The sequence below is a fragment of the Phaethon aethereus genome (genome assembly GCF_964289735.1).
Source record: "Phaethon aethereus genome assembly, chromosome: 6".
Taxonomy (NCBI): domain Eukaryota; kingdom Metazoa; phylum Chordata; class Aves; order Phaethontiformes; family Phaethontidae; genus Phaethon; species Phaethon aethereus.
Genome location: NC_138580.1, coordinates 32,062,531 through 32,078,894, shown reverse-complemented (window position 1 = coordinate 32,078,894; position 16,364 = coordinate 32,062,531). Strand labels below are relative to the sequence as shown.

The 16,364-nt window shown below is 44.5% G+C and overlaps 2 protein-coding genes across 2 annotated transcripts; one reads left to right on the top strand and one right to left on the bottom strand.

Annotated features, from left to right (window-relative positions):
• Positions 1–408: 408 nt before the first annotated feature.
• On the bottom strand, positions 409–9,451 carry HSPD1 (heat shock protein family D (Hsp60) member 1; the record flags this gene model as incomplete). Its single annotated transcript, XM_082001392.1, has 11 exons — positions 409–679; positions 767–945; positions 1,556–1,730; positions 2,112–2,357; positions 3,337–3,436; positions 3,805–3,973; positions 4,361–4,454; positions 4,770–4,865; positions 5,572–5,654; positions 6,195–6,447; positions 9,278–9,451. The coding sequence occupies 11 exons, from the start codon at positions 9,449–9,451 to the stop codon at positions 527–529; spliced, it is 1,722 nt and encodes a 573-aa protein (XP_081857518.1). The 3' UTR covers positions 409–526.
• Positions 9,452–11,826: 2,375 nt separating this feature from the next.
• HSPE1 (heat shock protein family E (Hsp10) member 1) lies at positions 11,827–15,383 on the top strand (the record flags this gene model as incomplete). The annotated part of the gene is made up of 4 exons (XM_082001573.1): positions 11,827–11,832; positions 12,879–13,043; positions 14,495–14,584; positions 15,156–15,383. The coding sequence occupies 4 exons, from the start codon at positions 11,827–11,829 to the stop codon at positions 15,204–15,206; spliced, it is 312 nt and encodes a 103-aa protein (XP_081857699.1). The 3' UTR covers positions 15,207–15,383.
• Positions 15,384–16,364: the final 981 nt, after the last annotated feature.

Sequence of the window (16,364 nt, the reverse complement as noted above, 5' to 3'; positions counted from 1 at the left end):
TTAGAAGGCAGCAAGAGGCTGTCATGGTTCCCCCACGCCTATGGCTTTGCATGCAGATGAATAAGGTGATACATTTTGTAACTTTTGAGCAGTTGGTTTTATTACATAAAGGTCACATAACTGTATTTGCCTACTTCGTACACAATTGTCTAGTCTCACGCACAGCAGCTTCCAAGTTCTTCCTAGTACTGGCAAGCACCAATAAATTCTGAAACAGAATATCAAGTGCCTTAAATTAAGTTTAAATCAGGACCTTGGGTAGGTGGATCTTGCACCCGGTTATCAGGAATGTACAAATGTCTTTATTCAAAAAATACAAAATAAATTATCTGTAGGCATGGACAATGACTGTAAACAATTACACGTGTGTTAAATGAAATCCAGTAACTGATGGTTACAGTGATTCTTTTAAACACCAGCCTCACTTCAGTCACTATCCACCCTCTTGCACTGACAGCTGAAGTTTTTGAAGTCAGAACTATCAGTCTGAAACAGCACAGTTCATGATGCTTTCCTGCCCCAGGAATTAGAACATGCCACCACCCATTCCTCCCCCCATCCCACCCATTCCTCCCATTGCCGGCTCCTTTTCTTCTTTAGGCATTTCAGTCACCACCGCTTCTGCTGTCGATAAGAGAGACGCAACACCTGCAGCGTCCATCAGAGCAGTTCTCACAACCTAAAAATAGCAAAGAAATAACTTAATACCTGCTGACGGTCACATGAGCTGGGAGGAAGGAAAGCTGAGAATTAGAGGTTAGGTTACCTTCGTTGGGTCTATGATTCCTTTTTCTACCATATTTACAAAGTCCCCAAGCATTGCATCATAGCCAACTTCTGATGGACTCTGTAGGATTTTTTCAACTATTAATGATCCTTCAACGCCTGCATTCTTTGCAATAGTCATTGCTGGGATTTTCAGTGTTCTCTTTATTATTTCAATGCCTGCAAGAAAAAAGATGTTTAGAACTACCTGTTACATACACTGCTCCTGTGCCAAGGCACACACTCAGGTGCTGGAGACCAATATGAAAAGAGAACCCTCCAAGCAAGAACATGAGCTATTTTTATCAGTTCCAGGGAAGAGAGTTCTCTGCTACTTAACATTTGTCAACAAATGAAATCACTGCAGGATTCACACACGTTTTCGTTTTACTTCTGCAAAAGGTAGTAAGGAGCATCGTTACTGTAACATGGCGCAAAGCCTTTTTCTGCTCGATTTGCCCCACAATCTCTTAAGCATTCTTAGATCTTCTGTCTGCCTGCAATGGCTGTAACAGTCAACCCAACTCTTCCTTCTGTGGTTGGCAACTCTTTGCAGGGGGTACTGCTGCTTTATTGTTATTGGCTCGTTCACATCCGAGTGGGAGACATGGTGAAAGCTCCTTCCCACTGTAAAGCGGAAGAGAACACCATAGCAAGCAGATATGAGGTTCTAAATATCAAGCAACTGAAAACTCACTGAAAGCAATCTGTCATTAATCTTATAAAGCCCCAGGACAGGAGAAAGCCTATTCTTAACAATTCCACACCCAGGTTCAAGTACTTCGCTTACCAATTTTCTGATCTTCATTGGCTGGAGCTAAAGCATCTAATGCTGGAATGCAGCGAAGCAATGCACAGCCGCCGCCTGGAACGATGCCTTCCTCTACGGCAGCACGGGTCGCATTCAGGGCGTCAGTAACTCTGTCTTTCTTCTCGTTCACCTCAACATCGCTTGTGCCACCAACCTACAAGCAGCAAGCCAGTCGTCAAGGTCCACGCAAGGAGCCTGAGTAGGAGCACACTGCTGGCTACCGAACTGCTGCCGCAATATGAAATGGCCAACTTGAAGCATTAACTGCAAAGTGCCAGAAAGCAACCCACACTCTCCCACACCAGCAGTGTTCTTTTGTACCTCAGCACTCAAAAAGCCCAAACACGTGGTTTTAGTTGATAATTTCCATCAAGTTCTTAATACTGCAGTGTAGCACTGTAATAAGCCAAACTCCTTACCCAAATCAACTGCTAAGGTTATGAGACGACGACACAGTAGTAACTCAGATTAGCAGTAAGGGCCTGATACCACCCCTTTCCCCACAGACTACAATTTGAGAAGTTTAACTTCTCACCTTCAATACTGCTACTCCATCAGAGAGTTTGGCCAAGCGCTCATTCAGTTTCTCTTTTTCATAGTCACTTGTGGTAACTTCTAGCTGTTCAATGATTTCTTGAATACGTTTTTCAATTTGAGCCTTTTCACCTTTCCCCTTTAGAAGCATGGTGTCATCTTTTGTCACAATGACCTCTCCAACTTTACCAAAGTCATGAGGCTGAATATCTTCCACATTTAGGCTCAAACCCTCTTCTCCGAACACCTGAAACAAATTACGTGGAAAGTTGAAATTCACAGCTTCTCCATAATGTGAATTTTTTTATTTCTAGACACAAATACATACAGTGCAAATGTGTATCATATAGGCACATACATATCAAATGTGTATTTATAAACACATATAGGCTAACAGTGCAAAATAATCACAGTACTGCAGCCAAGCTGAACAAAACTCTTCCCTTCTAACAGAGCCCGGGCACACTGGTACCTCCCAAACTGGCCTTGACAGAACAGGGGCTGCCGTCTTCCCACTCATGACTGACTGATGGAACTGATTCAAAGTCCCTGGGAAGTGCAGTTGTGCTAGAAAATCCTCCTCGTATTTCAAGAAGTTACGAATATTAGCACTTAAATTGACTGCAAAGGAGTTTGCTGGTTCTGTTACTTTGTGCTCCATTTAGCTTAAACACTAAGTTTTATTTCCATAACCACCTTCAGATCCCAGTATCATGCTGTGATTTTCAAGCACGTATTAAAAAAAGCAGTATAAAGGGACACTAATCAGCACACCAACTATTTGAGAAGTTGAGTAAAAAAAGTAAGTTATCCAGTCTCTTCCAAACATTTAAAAGAATTATATGTGCCATACTCAAGTCTGGGCAATTATGAGACTATCAGTTTTATAAGGCAGCAAGAAAGCTTTGCAATGTTTAAGAAATTCCCTTGATGTTCCTCCTTCCCCTTAACAACCCAAATGCTGCAAGGAAATTGTGTGTAACTTCGGTCAGTTAAAAGGACATACTACTCATGGTTGGTCAGGGCTGTGTTACACAGCAATTATCAATATCTGTATTTAAAAAAAAGATTCAAACATTAAAGTTACCATTACATTTTTGAACTAACATGACGCAGCCTGCACCACAGCAAACACAAGCCGTGGACCTAAAAATATAGGTTCTTTTCCTCCTTAAATACCATTGGCATTTCTTAGCGCAAAAAGCCAATTAAACATCATTACTTACAGCACCGCCAGTAGCAATTGCCATATCCTTAAGCTGGTTTTTCCTGTTGTCACCAAAACCTGGTGCTTTTACAGCAACAACCTGAAGACCAACTTTCAGCCTGAAGAAAAGAATTCAGAGAGCAACATTCCACACATGTGTTCAGAGAACAAGTTTAATTACTAAAGACAATTATTTCAGTACAGCTCTAACGATCAAGCAAACAAAGAGACCTTCATGAACTGAACCGGTTTTGCTCAAAAAGGCAGTTAGGAAAGAACTGAAATTCTGTCCAAACTGATGCCAAGTATGGCTATGTACAAACGTTGCTGTTTCTTTGGTACTGATAAAGAGAACAGACAACAGTACTACTCCATAGTGAATTCAAAACACACACTTTTGTATATATTCCATTAAAAGGATGAAAACACACAGAAAAAAACCCAGAGCAAGCAGTATTTGTCAACAAGTATGTATTTTAAGCCTCACCTATTCAAGACTAGAGTGCTGAGGGCTTCTCCATCGACATCTTCGGCAATAATGACCAAAGGTTTGCGGTGAGCATTGGCAATTTCAAGAGCTGGAACTATGGACTGTACACTAGAAATCTTCTTTTCACTGATTAAAACGTAAGCATCCTGGAATTCACATTTCTGCCCTGCAGAAACAGCATGGGTTATCCGAACAACCCCATCATAAAAACATACCATATATTCACTTAAACTTAAGGAGCTACGGTGGAGCAACTGTTACACTTTTCAATGGCTTTAAAAACAGACACATAAATTGTTTTCCCCAAGACTCCAGTTTCAATTCTACATTGCTCTGGATAGCACAGACACTGTCCACACTTAGCGAAGAAAAACACACCCCCACAGACTCCAAGTTTTTCCAAGAGTTAAAAGTTTCTGATGGGCAAGGGCCCCACTGTCCTATTGCCGCAGTACATAGTATAGCGGATCGTGAAGTCTTTCTAGCAGGTACCACGATGTCTAACTTACAAGAGCCATTGTAAAGTATTTGACATAAGTTATTGTTAACTCACCTTTGGTTGTATTAATAAAATACGGAGAGATGTAGCCTCTGTCAAATTTCATACCCTCAATGATTTCCAACTCATCATTTAGAGTTTTTCCATCCTGTTGATGCAAGGAAGTCCACATTAAAGATTCCTTATTTACTACCAGAAGCACAAGTACATGTTTAGCATACTATGCACAACAGAATGAAAGGCTCTGCACCACATGCCAGCTTTATGTGCTCCCCCTTCAAAATAAAAGGATTATAAGAGGGAGCAGTGATCAAACCCTGACCTAAAGGAGCTGCAGAGGGAGGAATTACAATGGGATACCACGTGTGAGCAGCAGCAACTACATCACATGCCACAAAAGCCAGCCCTCACTGGAGAAGAGATGGTCACTTTGCACTTAGTCCCTATGTTGGCCAGTTCTTACCTTGACAGTGATTACACCCTTTCGTCCAACTTTTTTCATTGCATCCGAGATTATATTGCCAATTTCCTGATCTCCATTTGCTGATATCGTGGCCACCTGAAACAGTAAGCCATTTAACCTAACTTCACAATACAAGCGATTTGTTTCCTCACTATAAAAAAAATCAGAATAACTATTTTTAATTCTAACACTTCCTGACAGGACAGGGCATCTGACTGTAGCACATCTGCACCAGGATCCACAAACCCCATTAGAAGGGCTAATGGCTCCTGGGCAGCTCAAGCACAGGGCCAGATGCCATGTGCTGGGCTCATGCAACACACACAGGTCATCTGAATCCGCAGCCGTGGGTGGAAACACGCCACAAAGGCCAACATACCTGGTGCCCAAGACCCAGCTGGGCACCCACCTTGACTTGAACCTCCCACAGCAGAGCTGCAACATTCCCAGTCACCTCCCATCCGCAAACACATCTTTGCTCTCCTCAATTCTCCCCAAGTACACAAGTTTATGTTTTAAGACCACATTTTGGAATGAAACTTGAAAATAAGGAAAAGCTACCTACTTCTAAACTAATTTCTACTAGTATAGCTGTAGGCAGAATACTGGGAATTTTAAATAACTCAAGAAAATGAAAGTGTTACCATGAAGATCATTCAATGAAACATACTCTGAATCTTGATCTATAAAGTAAAATACTCAGGTGTCATATACACACAGCCTAGCTCCATTAAACCTGACTTGACAAAACTTTTTCTGATAAATAGCTATGTAAACTTTTTTTAAATTTTTTTTTTCATACCTGTGCAATTTCTTCTGGAGTTGTAACAGGTTTAGACAGCTTCTTCAGTTCAGCTATGATAGCATCAACTGCAAGCATCACCCCTGAAGATGAAGAGAATACTTGTGAGTGATCAAAACAAGGTATACAGCACAGAAAAAAACCAAACCCACAAACAGGTTAAGTTTCGAACCAAACTCCACATTGCCAAAAGTGCATCAAGTTTGCATGTTCAAAACCAAGTGACTGGCAGTTCTAGTTCCATATTGTTGTCTGTATACATAGTGATTATCTTTTGGAATGGAGGTGACATACTTTGTCACGATCAAAATTTATGGCAAATTTATTTATATGGCACCAATAAATTTATATACAGAAATTAAATGCAGAAATGGTTTTAAGTGGAGGTTACCTATGACAAATTAAGCAAGCATATCAAATAGTGAAGTGATTAGGAAAATGAAGAATTGTTCAGAGTAGGTAACATTACAGAAACAAGTGAGTTCTTTACATACCGCTCTTCATATAAAGCTTTATGGGGCTCTTCAAAAAGGCGGCAACTTATGCAGGAAGCCAGTCAAATTTGGCATATGAGACATAAAGAGACAGTGATTAAACATTAAAAACAAGGGAAAAAAAATTACCCCTCCTGATTTCTACTGGATTAGCTCCTTTGCTGATCTTCTCAAAGCCTTCCTTGGCAATAGCACGTGCAAGTACCGTTGCAGTTGTGGTACCATCTCCTGCTTCTTCATTTGTATTGTTGGCAACATCTTGAACTAACCTGGCTCCAATATTTTTATATTTGTCTTTTAAGTCAATTGCCTTTGCTACTGTCACACCGTCTTTCGTCACTTTGGGACTTCCCCAGCTTTGTTCAATAATAACTGTTCTTCCCTAGGATGACAAAGAACAAATATTAAATCAAAGCCACATAATCCACAGCATGCTGTTCTAAGAGTTCAACAGAAGATGAAAATCCTTTTGAACAGCCACAGCTGAACAGAAGCATCACCTTGCACACAGCTTTCAGTTGGGACATTTTCCAAGCACACACATTACCAAGGTTCCACAAAACTGGAAAAACAGCTCAAAGGTTTTATACTTTCACTGAATGAGGCTTCATACCACAGACTCAGAAGCCAGCAGCTAAAATAAGACTGGCCTTACACAGAAAAATAATTGAAGGGATTCCCTCTAACATTGATATTTTCCCCTAAACTTTGAAAAATTTCCATCAAATCACAATACAAAGTTTATGATTGAAAAAGCAGTAATACAAAACTCAATTTGTTGCATGTTCTGGAAAAAAAAAAGCAGACACTTGCAAGCCTCATTAGGGATTAGCAAAAAGACCTGAGCCAACTTAACAAATCTTGTGTTAATGTGTTGCAATTATTTCTCAAATGTTGCAAGTTAGCAAGACTTTTTTTCTCTCAGCCCACACTTCCATTCAACTAAAAAGCTGGGCTATCCTATGCAATAGATACACAGCTAATATGGGAAACTATAGACCCTACAGGGAGCACAGGGCAGATGCACCTGCACAAGAGGACTGCTTGCTCCCAGATTAATTCAATGGCTTTAATAGCTGCCCCAATCAATCTTGTTCCAGTTTTAGCTGGAGGAAGCAGAAATGTAAAGAGCCACCTCTGCTCCACTGCTGCCCTGAAACTCCTCAGCTACCCTGACAGCTGGAGCTGCTGGGAGAGGGGAGAGCAACTGCCCCACCTCACCACTGCCGCTCCAACAAGTCCCCTCACCTGGCCTCAGCTCCAGCTCAGAGCTGGCCACACTGGCCCTGCTGAGACACTGCCGTAGCTGATCAGACGCCAGCACAGCTTCAGCTCCAACCAGAGTCTGGATCACGTGCCAGGCAAGCTAGCGAAGGACTCCCATCCAGCACGTGAGCACCGTGGTGCAGTGTTCCTCGCTTGCACAGAGCCCACTCATCTGCCTCAACCATTTAACTAACTTGGGATTCCTGCCCAGCACAAGGCTACACCGCTTCTGAGGTACAACTAGCCCTAGAAGCTGCAAAAGAAACATTAAGCTTCAGTTACTAATGCTGAACCTGCAAAGGCATTTACATAATTCTAACTCTGTGGAAAAAAACAATTATGCTAAAATAATGCATAATCTGAATTCTTACGACTATTTCATTTGACTTGCACTTCTCCTAAATTTAAAAGCGGTTCAAGAGTAACAAAACTCTCTCTGGAGGATCCTACTGCTGATAAGTTCTTCATGTAGTCTCGCTCTGTTTTGCTTAATTTTATTCTCTATTTTCACATGATCTTATTCCATGGAGAGCAGCACAACAAAACCTGCTTATATCTGATCACATTAAAGGACTTGCACTCAACAAACTTTTTATGTGTTTCTGAAAAAAGGAACACCACTGGTAAACACACACGCATTTTGAATCGTCCTGCATATCAAGAATCCAAGCACTCACATACACTAGTTCTGACAAAGTAATCAACGTGTTGGCAGCAGTATCAAAAGATTGCGTGAGACTGCAAACCACATTTCTTTAAATATAGAACAATGCCAAAGGGGACCTTCCTCACTAGAGTGGTATTTCTTAAAAATGCTGGAAGCAGAATCAGGCATTACAGTACAATCCCTACATCTCTACAAATACATGGTGAACAGCAGATAAAGTGAGACCACTGGAACAAAACCCCCACAAGGTTACAGCAAGTTGCATCAGGAACTGGCCTTTAACCAGTGCATTAAAACTATGCTTAGGCATTCAGAGTAGCCTGATCCAAAAAAAACCCCAAGAGTTAAATTAACTGACTACACTTAAACTTTGTTCCTTCATGGAAATCAGCCACAGCTTGCCGACATCACTGTTCCTTAACCTTCATTTGCTCAGCTTATGGCATTTTTGCCTTTGAATAAAGCTAACAGAGCACCAAAAACGTGCAATACATGAATGAATGTTACAGAAGCTGAGCAGCCTTAAGAAGAACTGCCATGCAAATGCTGTTATTATATAGAACAGATATTCCTATAAGCCCAAAGAAAATCAGTGTCTCTTCCTCAAAAAGGCATCTCATTTCAAGCCTTACTGCATGTTGCATGACTATGCAGAATACAGTAGCTGGTTTTCCAAGAGACCTGGAACTTAACAGGGAATCATATACTGTATTCTGCCCTATAAGCAACATAAATGAATGCCACTGCCATGGAATTTCACTGAAGCTGATAACATTTACCAGTCAACTGAAAACTCAACATTACACTTTCAATGTTTCTTTCACCTTGTTAACACTAAAAGGTGAAGTGATACAAAACTCTAACTTGTGCAAAAAAACCACCCAAACTAAAAGTCATATGCTAATTAACCCACCTCATGATATACAGATGGTTAAATTATCTACTGCATGGTTACAGGCCATCATCTGAGCCATGGTAACCTATTATGCACAACCCCTTAACCTTCAAACTGTTTAAACACATATATTGCATCTTTCAGGGATCCAGTTCATTCTACTTTGTCAATATGAAAAGCACGTGCACTACCATCGTGGTTCAGGTGACAAAACATGAGAATATGGCTGCTTGCAGCAGTCTGTCCATAGCCCTACATCTGTTACTGATCTGCAGGTGGCAATCCTGCAGCTCTACCGAGGGAAATCTAACAACTGTTTTCTACTATGGTGTTTTCAACCAGATCAAAGCATTAACATGAAATAAATGCAAAATCTTCCATTACCTTTGGCCCCATGGTGACAGCTACAGCATCTGCTAGAAGATCTACTCCTTGAAGCATAAGAGCTCTAGCATCTGCTCCAAACTTAACATCTTTTGCATATGCTCGTGTTAGATGGGGGGCGAGTGCTCTGGACACCGGCCTTATCTGACGGAGTACGGTAGATAAACGGAGCATGTCTAAAAGATTGAAACAAATTCAGGAAAAAAATATAAGCAGTATGTCTATACTTCTAGACTAAAAAGCAGAAAAGGGAAGCAGGAAGTAAAGCAAGCAACCATAAAGTTTTAGTTTTTCAGCCCCGTTTTTTCAGCGACGGGGTTGCCCGTGGGGGCTGCATTTGGCTTCCCACGCGCTTTAGTTCCATGTTCTTCCCTGCCCGGTGTATCGGGAGCATCCCGTTAGTTGGAGGTGCGCGGGCAGGGCCGCAGGCGAAACCGGAACGTCTTATGCTGCGCTCGTTCTCTGTGTTTCATAAACTTTTATGGAGCTCGTGCATTGAAAGAGAATTGGGTAAGGGCAGACACAAAAGCAGCCGCGAGGAACAAGGCTGGGGAGCCCAGATCCCCAAGGCAAGGGCTGGGCTGCAGCAGCGCCACACCGAGCAGCCCCCAGCAGCTCCCGGCTCCTCCCGCCGGGCCTTCCCCGGCAGCAGGACGGGAGGCCGCGAGGGCATCGCGCGACACCAGCGGCCCCGCTTGCCGGGCGGCTCCCCCCGGCAGCGGCTCAGCAGTGCCGTTCCGCCGGGCGAGGCTTCCCCCGCGCCCCGACAAGGGGGAGCGGAGGGGCGCCGGGGCGCTGCCGGGGCCGCCGGGACGGGCGGCCGCCGCGCGTCCCCTTCCTGCAGGACACGCGCAGCAAGGTCAAGAGCCGCTCGCCCCCTGCCGCCAGCCCGCCCGCGCTGCACCGCCGGGGCCCCGCCGCGCCGGCACCGGCATCGGCATCGCCCCCGCGCGGGGGCCTCGCTCCGGCCGCCTCGCGCCCGCGGACGGGCTCACTACCACCCCTCTCCCCCCACGGCACGCGGGCGACCTTTAGCGCCGCGCGCTCCGACCAGGCCTGGCAGTTAACCGCGCGGGCACCCCCTCTCTCAGAACGGTAACCACCGCCGCCGCTGGAACGGGCAGGGAGCAGCACCCCCGGCCCTCTGGCACTCCCGCCGCGGGCCGGGCCGGGCCGGGCCAGCCACCATGCTCCCGCGCTCACCTGCAGGCAGCACCGGGGAACCGGACTCAAAGCAGAGTGGGCAAGTCTGCGCACACGAGCGGGAAGGCGCTCAGCACTCACTGCCTCCGCCCCGCCCCCGGCCCATGTGGGGCTCCGCACCGCCCGGCCCGGGAACCAGCATAGAGGCCGTGGCCCCACCCCTGGTGGGAGGAGGGAGGCCGCGCCCGCCGACAGACCTCCTGCAGGACTGGGGCGCCGGCCGCGCTAAGGGCATGCGCGGCAATCCCCAGCATGAGCCACTCAGGTTCCGGGGCCCGCCAATTCCAGAACCTTCTGGAACGCTCATGCTCGCCGAAGGTCAAAGTTGAGCTGACCTCACTTCCGGACGAGTGGCGGACCCCAGGAGCCGGCGGGCGCTGGGCAGCGCGGTTCGCGGCGCCGCGGGGGTATCAGCCGCCTCCGGAAACGGGACGTAGCCCCGGGGACAAAAAATAAGCGGCGGAATTAAAGCTGACCGGGGCCGGTGCGGGGGGGTGGGCACCGCCCCGGGGCGGGGCGCCGGGTGCGCATGCGCAGGCTGTGACCTTTCTCACGTGTGCACTGCGGCGGCCCGGGCACTCGGTGGCGGGGAGCGCAGCAGCCGTCATGGTGAGTGCCCACCGCCCGCGCTCCGGCACGTCGCCCTCGCCTCTCCCCTCGCTGTCGGCCTCGGGTGCGGCTCCGCTGAGCGCGCCCGGCGGCGTGAGGGGAGAAGCCCTCGCTGTGCCTGGTGCGGGGCCGCCTGTCCTCCGCAGGCGGGTCACTGTCGGGACCCCCTGAGCAGCCCGCGGCCACGCCGCCGCGCACGGGTGTGCCCTTAGCCTGCCGCCGGCCGGCAGCGGCGGTCTCCGTCGTGCCCGTGGGGCCCGGCCGAGGCGCGGGTGGGACGCGACGGGCCCTGGCCTGCGGGTCCCGACAGCCGTTCGCAGCGAGCCGCTCGCGGCCGGGGGTGTCTGTGGTGGCCTGGTAACGCCGCAAGGTCACGCAGTCCTTGGGGTAGCAACGGCTCCGCCGGCAAGCGCGGAGGCTGCGGGCCGGGACCGACGGGGTTGCCCGTGGGGGCTGCATTTGGCTTCCCACGCGCTTTAGTTCCATGTTCTTCCCTGCCCGGGGTATCGGGAGCATCCCGTTAGTTGGAGGTGCGCGGGCAGGGCCGCAGGCGAAACCGGAACGTCTTATGCTGCGCTCGTTCTCTGTGTTTCATAAACTTTTATGGAGCTCGTGCATTGAAAGAGAATTGGGTAAGGGCAGAGCTGCCCCTGTTCTTGCACCTGTGATACTTTATTCTTATCATCCTGCTAACGTGAGGAACTAGCACTTCTTAAAATACTTGGTGTAGAACGCTCATGTTCGTAAGTCTGGGTGCTTATTTCTGTTAGAGAGTGAGCCTCTTTAAAAAAAGAGGTTTGGAGCTGTTATCTTTACACAATGAAAATGGTCACAATCGGCAGCCTTTTTCTCCGTTGTTTTTCATCATTGTAGTAGTAATGTGGAGGGGGGGACAGACACACACATCCTTTATGTACTGTCTTGTGTTCATGCTCTGCCTGTAATCTTGTTTTCCCCTGATTTTAAGTGTGTGTGTACTGATGAGTGTCAGTAATGGGCACATGGATGCCTGGCCCTGGTTTCTAGTTGTTTCTGTGAGTGTGGGCTCTGGGTACGGGGCTAGTGGAGCACTATCTCCATGTGACTTGGCAAGTTGCCATATTTTTCCTTCTAATTCAAAGCAAGTTCCTTCTTCCTGACCCCTGCTCGTTGGGATTGAGTGCTTGCATTGATCTAGTAACGTTTCTTGTAAAGTTGTAGTCTATTTGTAGAAGTCAATACAAGTAACAGCACTCTTGCTTCAGACCTCAAACTTTGGAGGCCATATATCGTTATGTGAAACGCTAAGGTTTGACAGTACCTGAAAAAGACTGACATGGGGTACCTGCCTAGGCTTTTGTTCCTTTACTGTAAAACACTTCACTACACGAATAAAAATGCAGCTGTCCCAAGAGATCCTTAATTATCATTAAATCTGGTTGTGAACTGAATTAATGTATCATGGATAATCAATAATTATGCTCACCAAATGATAGTAACTAACAGTTTGGGGTTAAAAGCCTGTGCAGCTTTTCCACCAGAGAGGCGGCGCCTGCTCCATCTGCTGCTGGTTTATTCCACCACATGGAGTACCTCTTCCTGTGGCTGAACTCTCAGGATTGCCCAGCATCTGCCTGTGTCTGTACCAATTTCTGATGCAATCAAACGTGGCATATGTTTGCTACTAATAAAAATAAATGCTCAGCAGTTTTCTTAAACTATTAATTTCTCTCAAAAAAGAAATCACTTTGTGTTTGTTTTAATTTCGTTGTAATGTTCCTCTTGTTACAATGTACAATTACTTCCACAGGCAGGAAAAGCATTTAGGAAATTTCTTCCCCTCTTTGATCGCGTTCTGGTTGAACGATGTGCGGCTGAGACAGTAACCAAAGGAGGCATCATGATTCCAGAAAAAGCTCAAGGGAAAGTGCTGCAAGCAACAGTAGTAGCAGTTGGATCAGGAGCCAGAGGAAAGGTAAGTCTCCTGAAGCATTACATTTGGGTAGCATTAGTAATGGTGTCGTGGCAGCTGAAATATTATCGTAAGAAAGGGATGGTTGCAGTGTAAACTCAGTGATGGCTCACAAAAATGGTCAAAGGCGATGAGTGAAGTTGGAGGTAGATTCAAGGAGGAGGTGGAAATCTCAAGTTCTCCTGACTGGCTCTGACCTTAAATTCCAGCATTCCCTTCATCATTTGTGAAATGGAAAATACTTGCCTCTTAAAAATCAGTAGTATTTATTGATATTTATAAGCAGCTTTAAACAGGAGTGGTGTGGGGTTTTGTGGTTGGGGTGTTTTTTGCGTTTTGGTTGGGGGTTTTTTCCTTTTTTTTGTTTTAAATATATAAACAGTGTTTTGGGGGATATCTCGTTGCATCACTTCTCAGCCAAAACCTTGAAGGACTAGCAGCTGCTGTTGTTAAAATGATTACATGCCTGAATTTCTGTGACTTGTGAGCAGGGTAGAATCCCAGAGTGTGTGGCATTCACTGTCTTGTGCTGTGCAAAATATCATTGTCCATAAGGCTTAGGCTTACTGGACAAAAGAAAATCAGGAATCAAAATAATTAAGTGTTAAATAATTTTTTGTTAATTTTGCATGTTGAATACACATCTGGGATCATAAAAAAAGCCAGTCTTCACAAAAATGACAGCGGCTATGGGCTTCAGCATCAGGAAGGTTTTTCCCCCACCAAAGTAGTGTTTGATTAGTAGCAATAGTGGAAAACAGGTTAAATATCAACTTGGGCATGTTGACTCAGACTTTTTCTTTACCATAAGTCCCTCCATGCATACCATGCTGTTTTGTGTCAGCATCTGATTTTTAAAGCTTTGTATTGTGAAATAGCACCAGTATTTGACTAATATGCTAATATTTTATTTTTTATACAAAAATATAATTCAGCTTTATCAGCTTTAAACAACTGATTTGCCAGCACCAGTGACAAGCTGATCAAAGTAACAAAGATGGGAAGGTACTTTCAGCTGGCGCTTGGAGAAGTCAGCCTTGGCTATAGAATATGGAAATGGCCGTTCTCCCTTCATTTCAGAAGGGTGTTTAATGGTCTGTCACTTAATTTCTCAGGTTTCTTGGGTGTTTTTTTCTGTAAGTGAAGTCCTATTCAGTATGTCAAGCAAAGACCTCACAGTTATATTTACACTCAAAACTAAATGAAAATTAATTATATTCAGAAAATCACTGCAGTTCTACTGCCTAAATATTGCAGGACTCCAGTGCTTGAGAATTGACTGGTGTGCTTTTCTTGCTAGTAAACCTGTATATTCTAGTTTCACCGTACAATGAAAATACGGAGTTGTTGTGATTTCCTCAACATTTTATATGTGGATGGATCATTGCAGTTTGGAGGATTTCTATTGCATCTGTCTATATTGTGGAAGACTAACGATTTCCTTTTTCTTTCAGAATGGTGAGATTCAGCCAGTGAGTGTAAAAGTTGGTGAAAAGGTGTTGCTACCAGAATATGGTGGTACTAAGATTGTACTAGAAGATAAGGTAGGTTTCCCAACTTTGTGAATGCAAATTAAGCTGGTTCCCAAAATGTTGTACTGCCAGTGATAAATACTGTAGTTATTTCATAGTGTTAGCAGCATTCAAGAACTGCAGTTGTTGGTATTCAAATGGGTGCAGCTGAATCCAGCCAGCTTCTGGTACCTGTAGTGTACCTGCTGCTTAAAGGAAATAACCAAGGAGACCTCTGGCCTGACTTTTGCTAGGTGGACAAAGTGGCTCCATATGCCAAGCATATAGTAGAGGGAGCCCTAAAAAGGCTTTGAAATTACTGCCAATAACCTTGCTTTTGACAGGGAAAGCTTGCAAAATTGTCTTGTGACAGTTCTTGCACTTCCTGCTACTAAAAATAGTAACTTGTTAGCTTTCCCAAAGAGTATCTTATGAACAAAAAAATATTTTCAAGAAGTCAACATGTAGAGCTAGTCTTGCTTGTCTTACTTTTGATTTTGTACTTCATGACTGTGGTAGCCCTGACTTCAGAGCAAGACAGCATTTGCAGAACAGCTGGAAAAACAACTGATGTGATGTGTACTAATGTTTCTTTTCTTTGCAGGACTACTACTTGTTTAGAGATGGTGACATTCTTGGGAAATACGTGGACTAAACTTGTTGCTGTATCGGTCATCCATTCCAGTAGAATGCCGAAATTTTTCTTTCATCATGTAAATAAATGTCCTTTATTTTATAATAAGCAGGCATTGAGTCTCTGAAATAATTGTGATCTCACTGTAATGATGGAACACAAATAAAAATATGTACAGTCAGAAATCGATTGCTCTTGCTTGAGTTCCATTGAACAGTGAAATTCAGATGACCACCAACCAGCCTTAATTATTCCAAACAACATCATTTTATATCTTTATCTCTGTGTGGAGATTGTAAAGGTCTTTACAATAAACTTCTAAAACTGTTCTGCTTCTGTTTCAGTTTCTGCTATTGCTCAGTGAAATTGAGTCTCAACTGTGTAATGAACTAATCTCTCTGAAACAACAATTCAATTGTAGTAATATGCTAATTTCCCTAAACTTGTATGAAGTCAGGAGATGAGTTTAAAATGGTTATCACAGAGCTGCAGTGATGCAGGGGACTTTCAGCTAGCTCCTTTGCACATTGAACTTTATCTTAGGATAACAGATGTTTTTTTAACTACTTGTGTCTTAGCCATAGGTAAGACCCAGGTACACTGGGAGATTAATGCACACAAAGTACCCTGCCACAAACAGCCTGTCCCATGGCAGTCTAACAGGAGCTTTGTACTAGTTAGGCCTGTGCCAGAACAAAGTCATCCAGTTCATAGGTGAAGCAGATAAGGATTACAATGTCCTTTCTTACATACCTCTCACTCAATTTTGCCCATAGAAAACAAGTAACTTCCCTCCACAAGTTAATCAGGCAGAATTGGGGCTGATGCTGATGTTAAAGCAAATTTCTTTACTGATTACTAGATTATCTCAGGCCAGATCGCTACCTTTCCCATAACTTAGTAGAGAGCTGATTTGACAAATTTTATTTCCTTTATCCTTAATGCAACATTCTTAAATAGCAAGACATTTACTTAAGTAATGCTTAAGCAATCAATTTACATATTTCTAACCATGCTATCTTGCCTTGGAAAAGGATTCAAGGTTGTTCAAACAGGAATCTGCACTTTATACAGTGTGTTCCTAACCATGCTTTCAAAGTTGGTATGCTTACATCATCTAGTGCGGTCTAAGAACATAAACTGCCTTGAAATGTTTTGATTTCATGTGAAATAAATCAG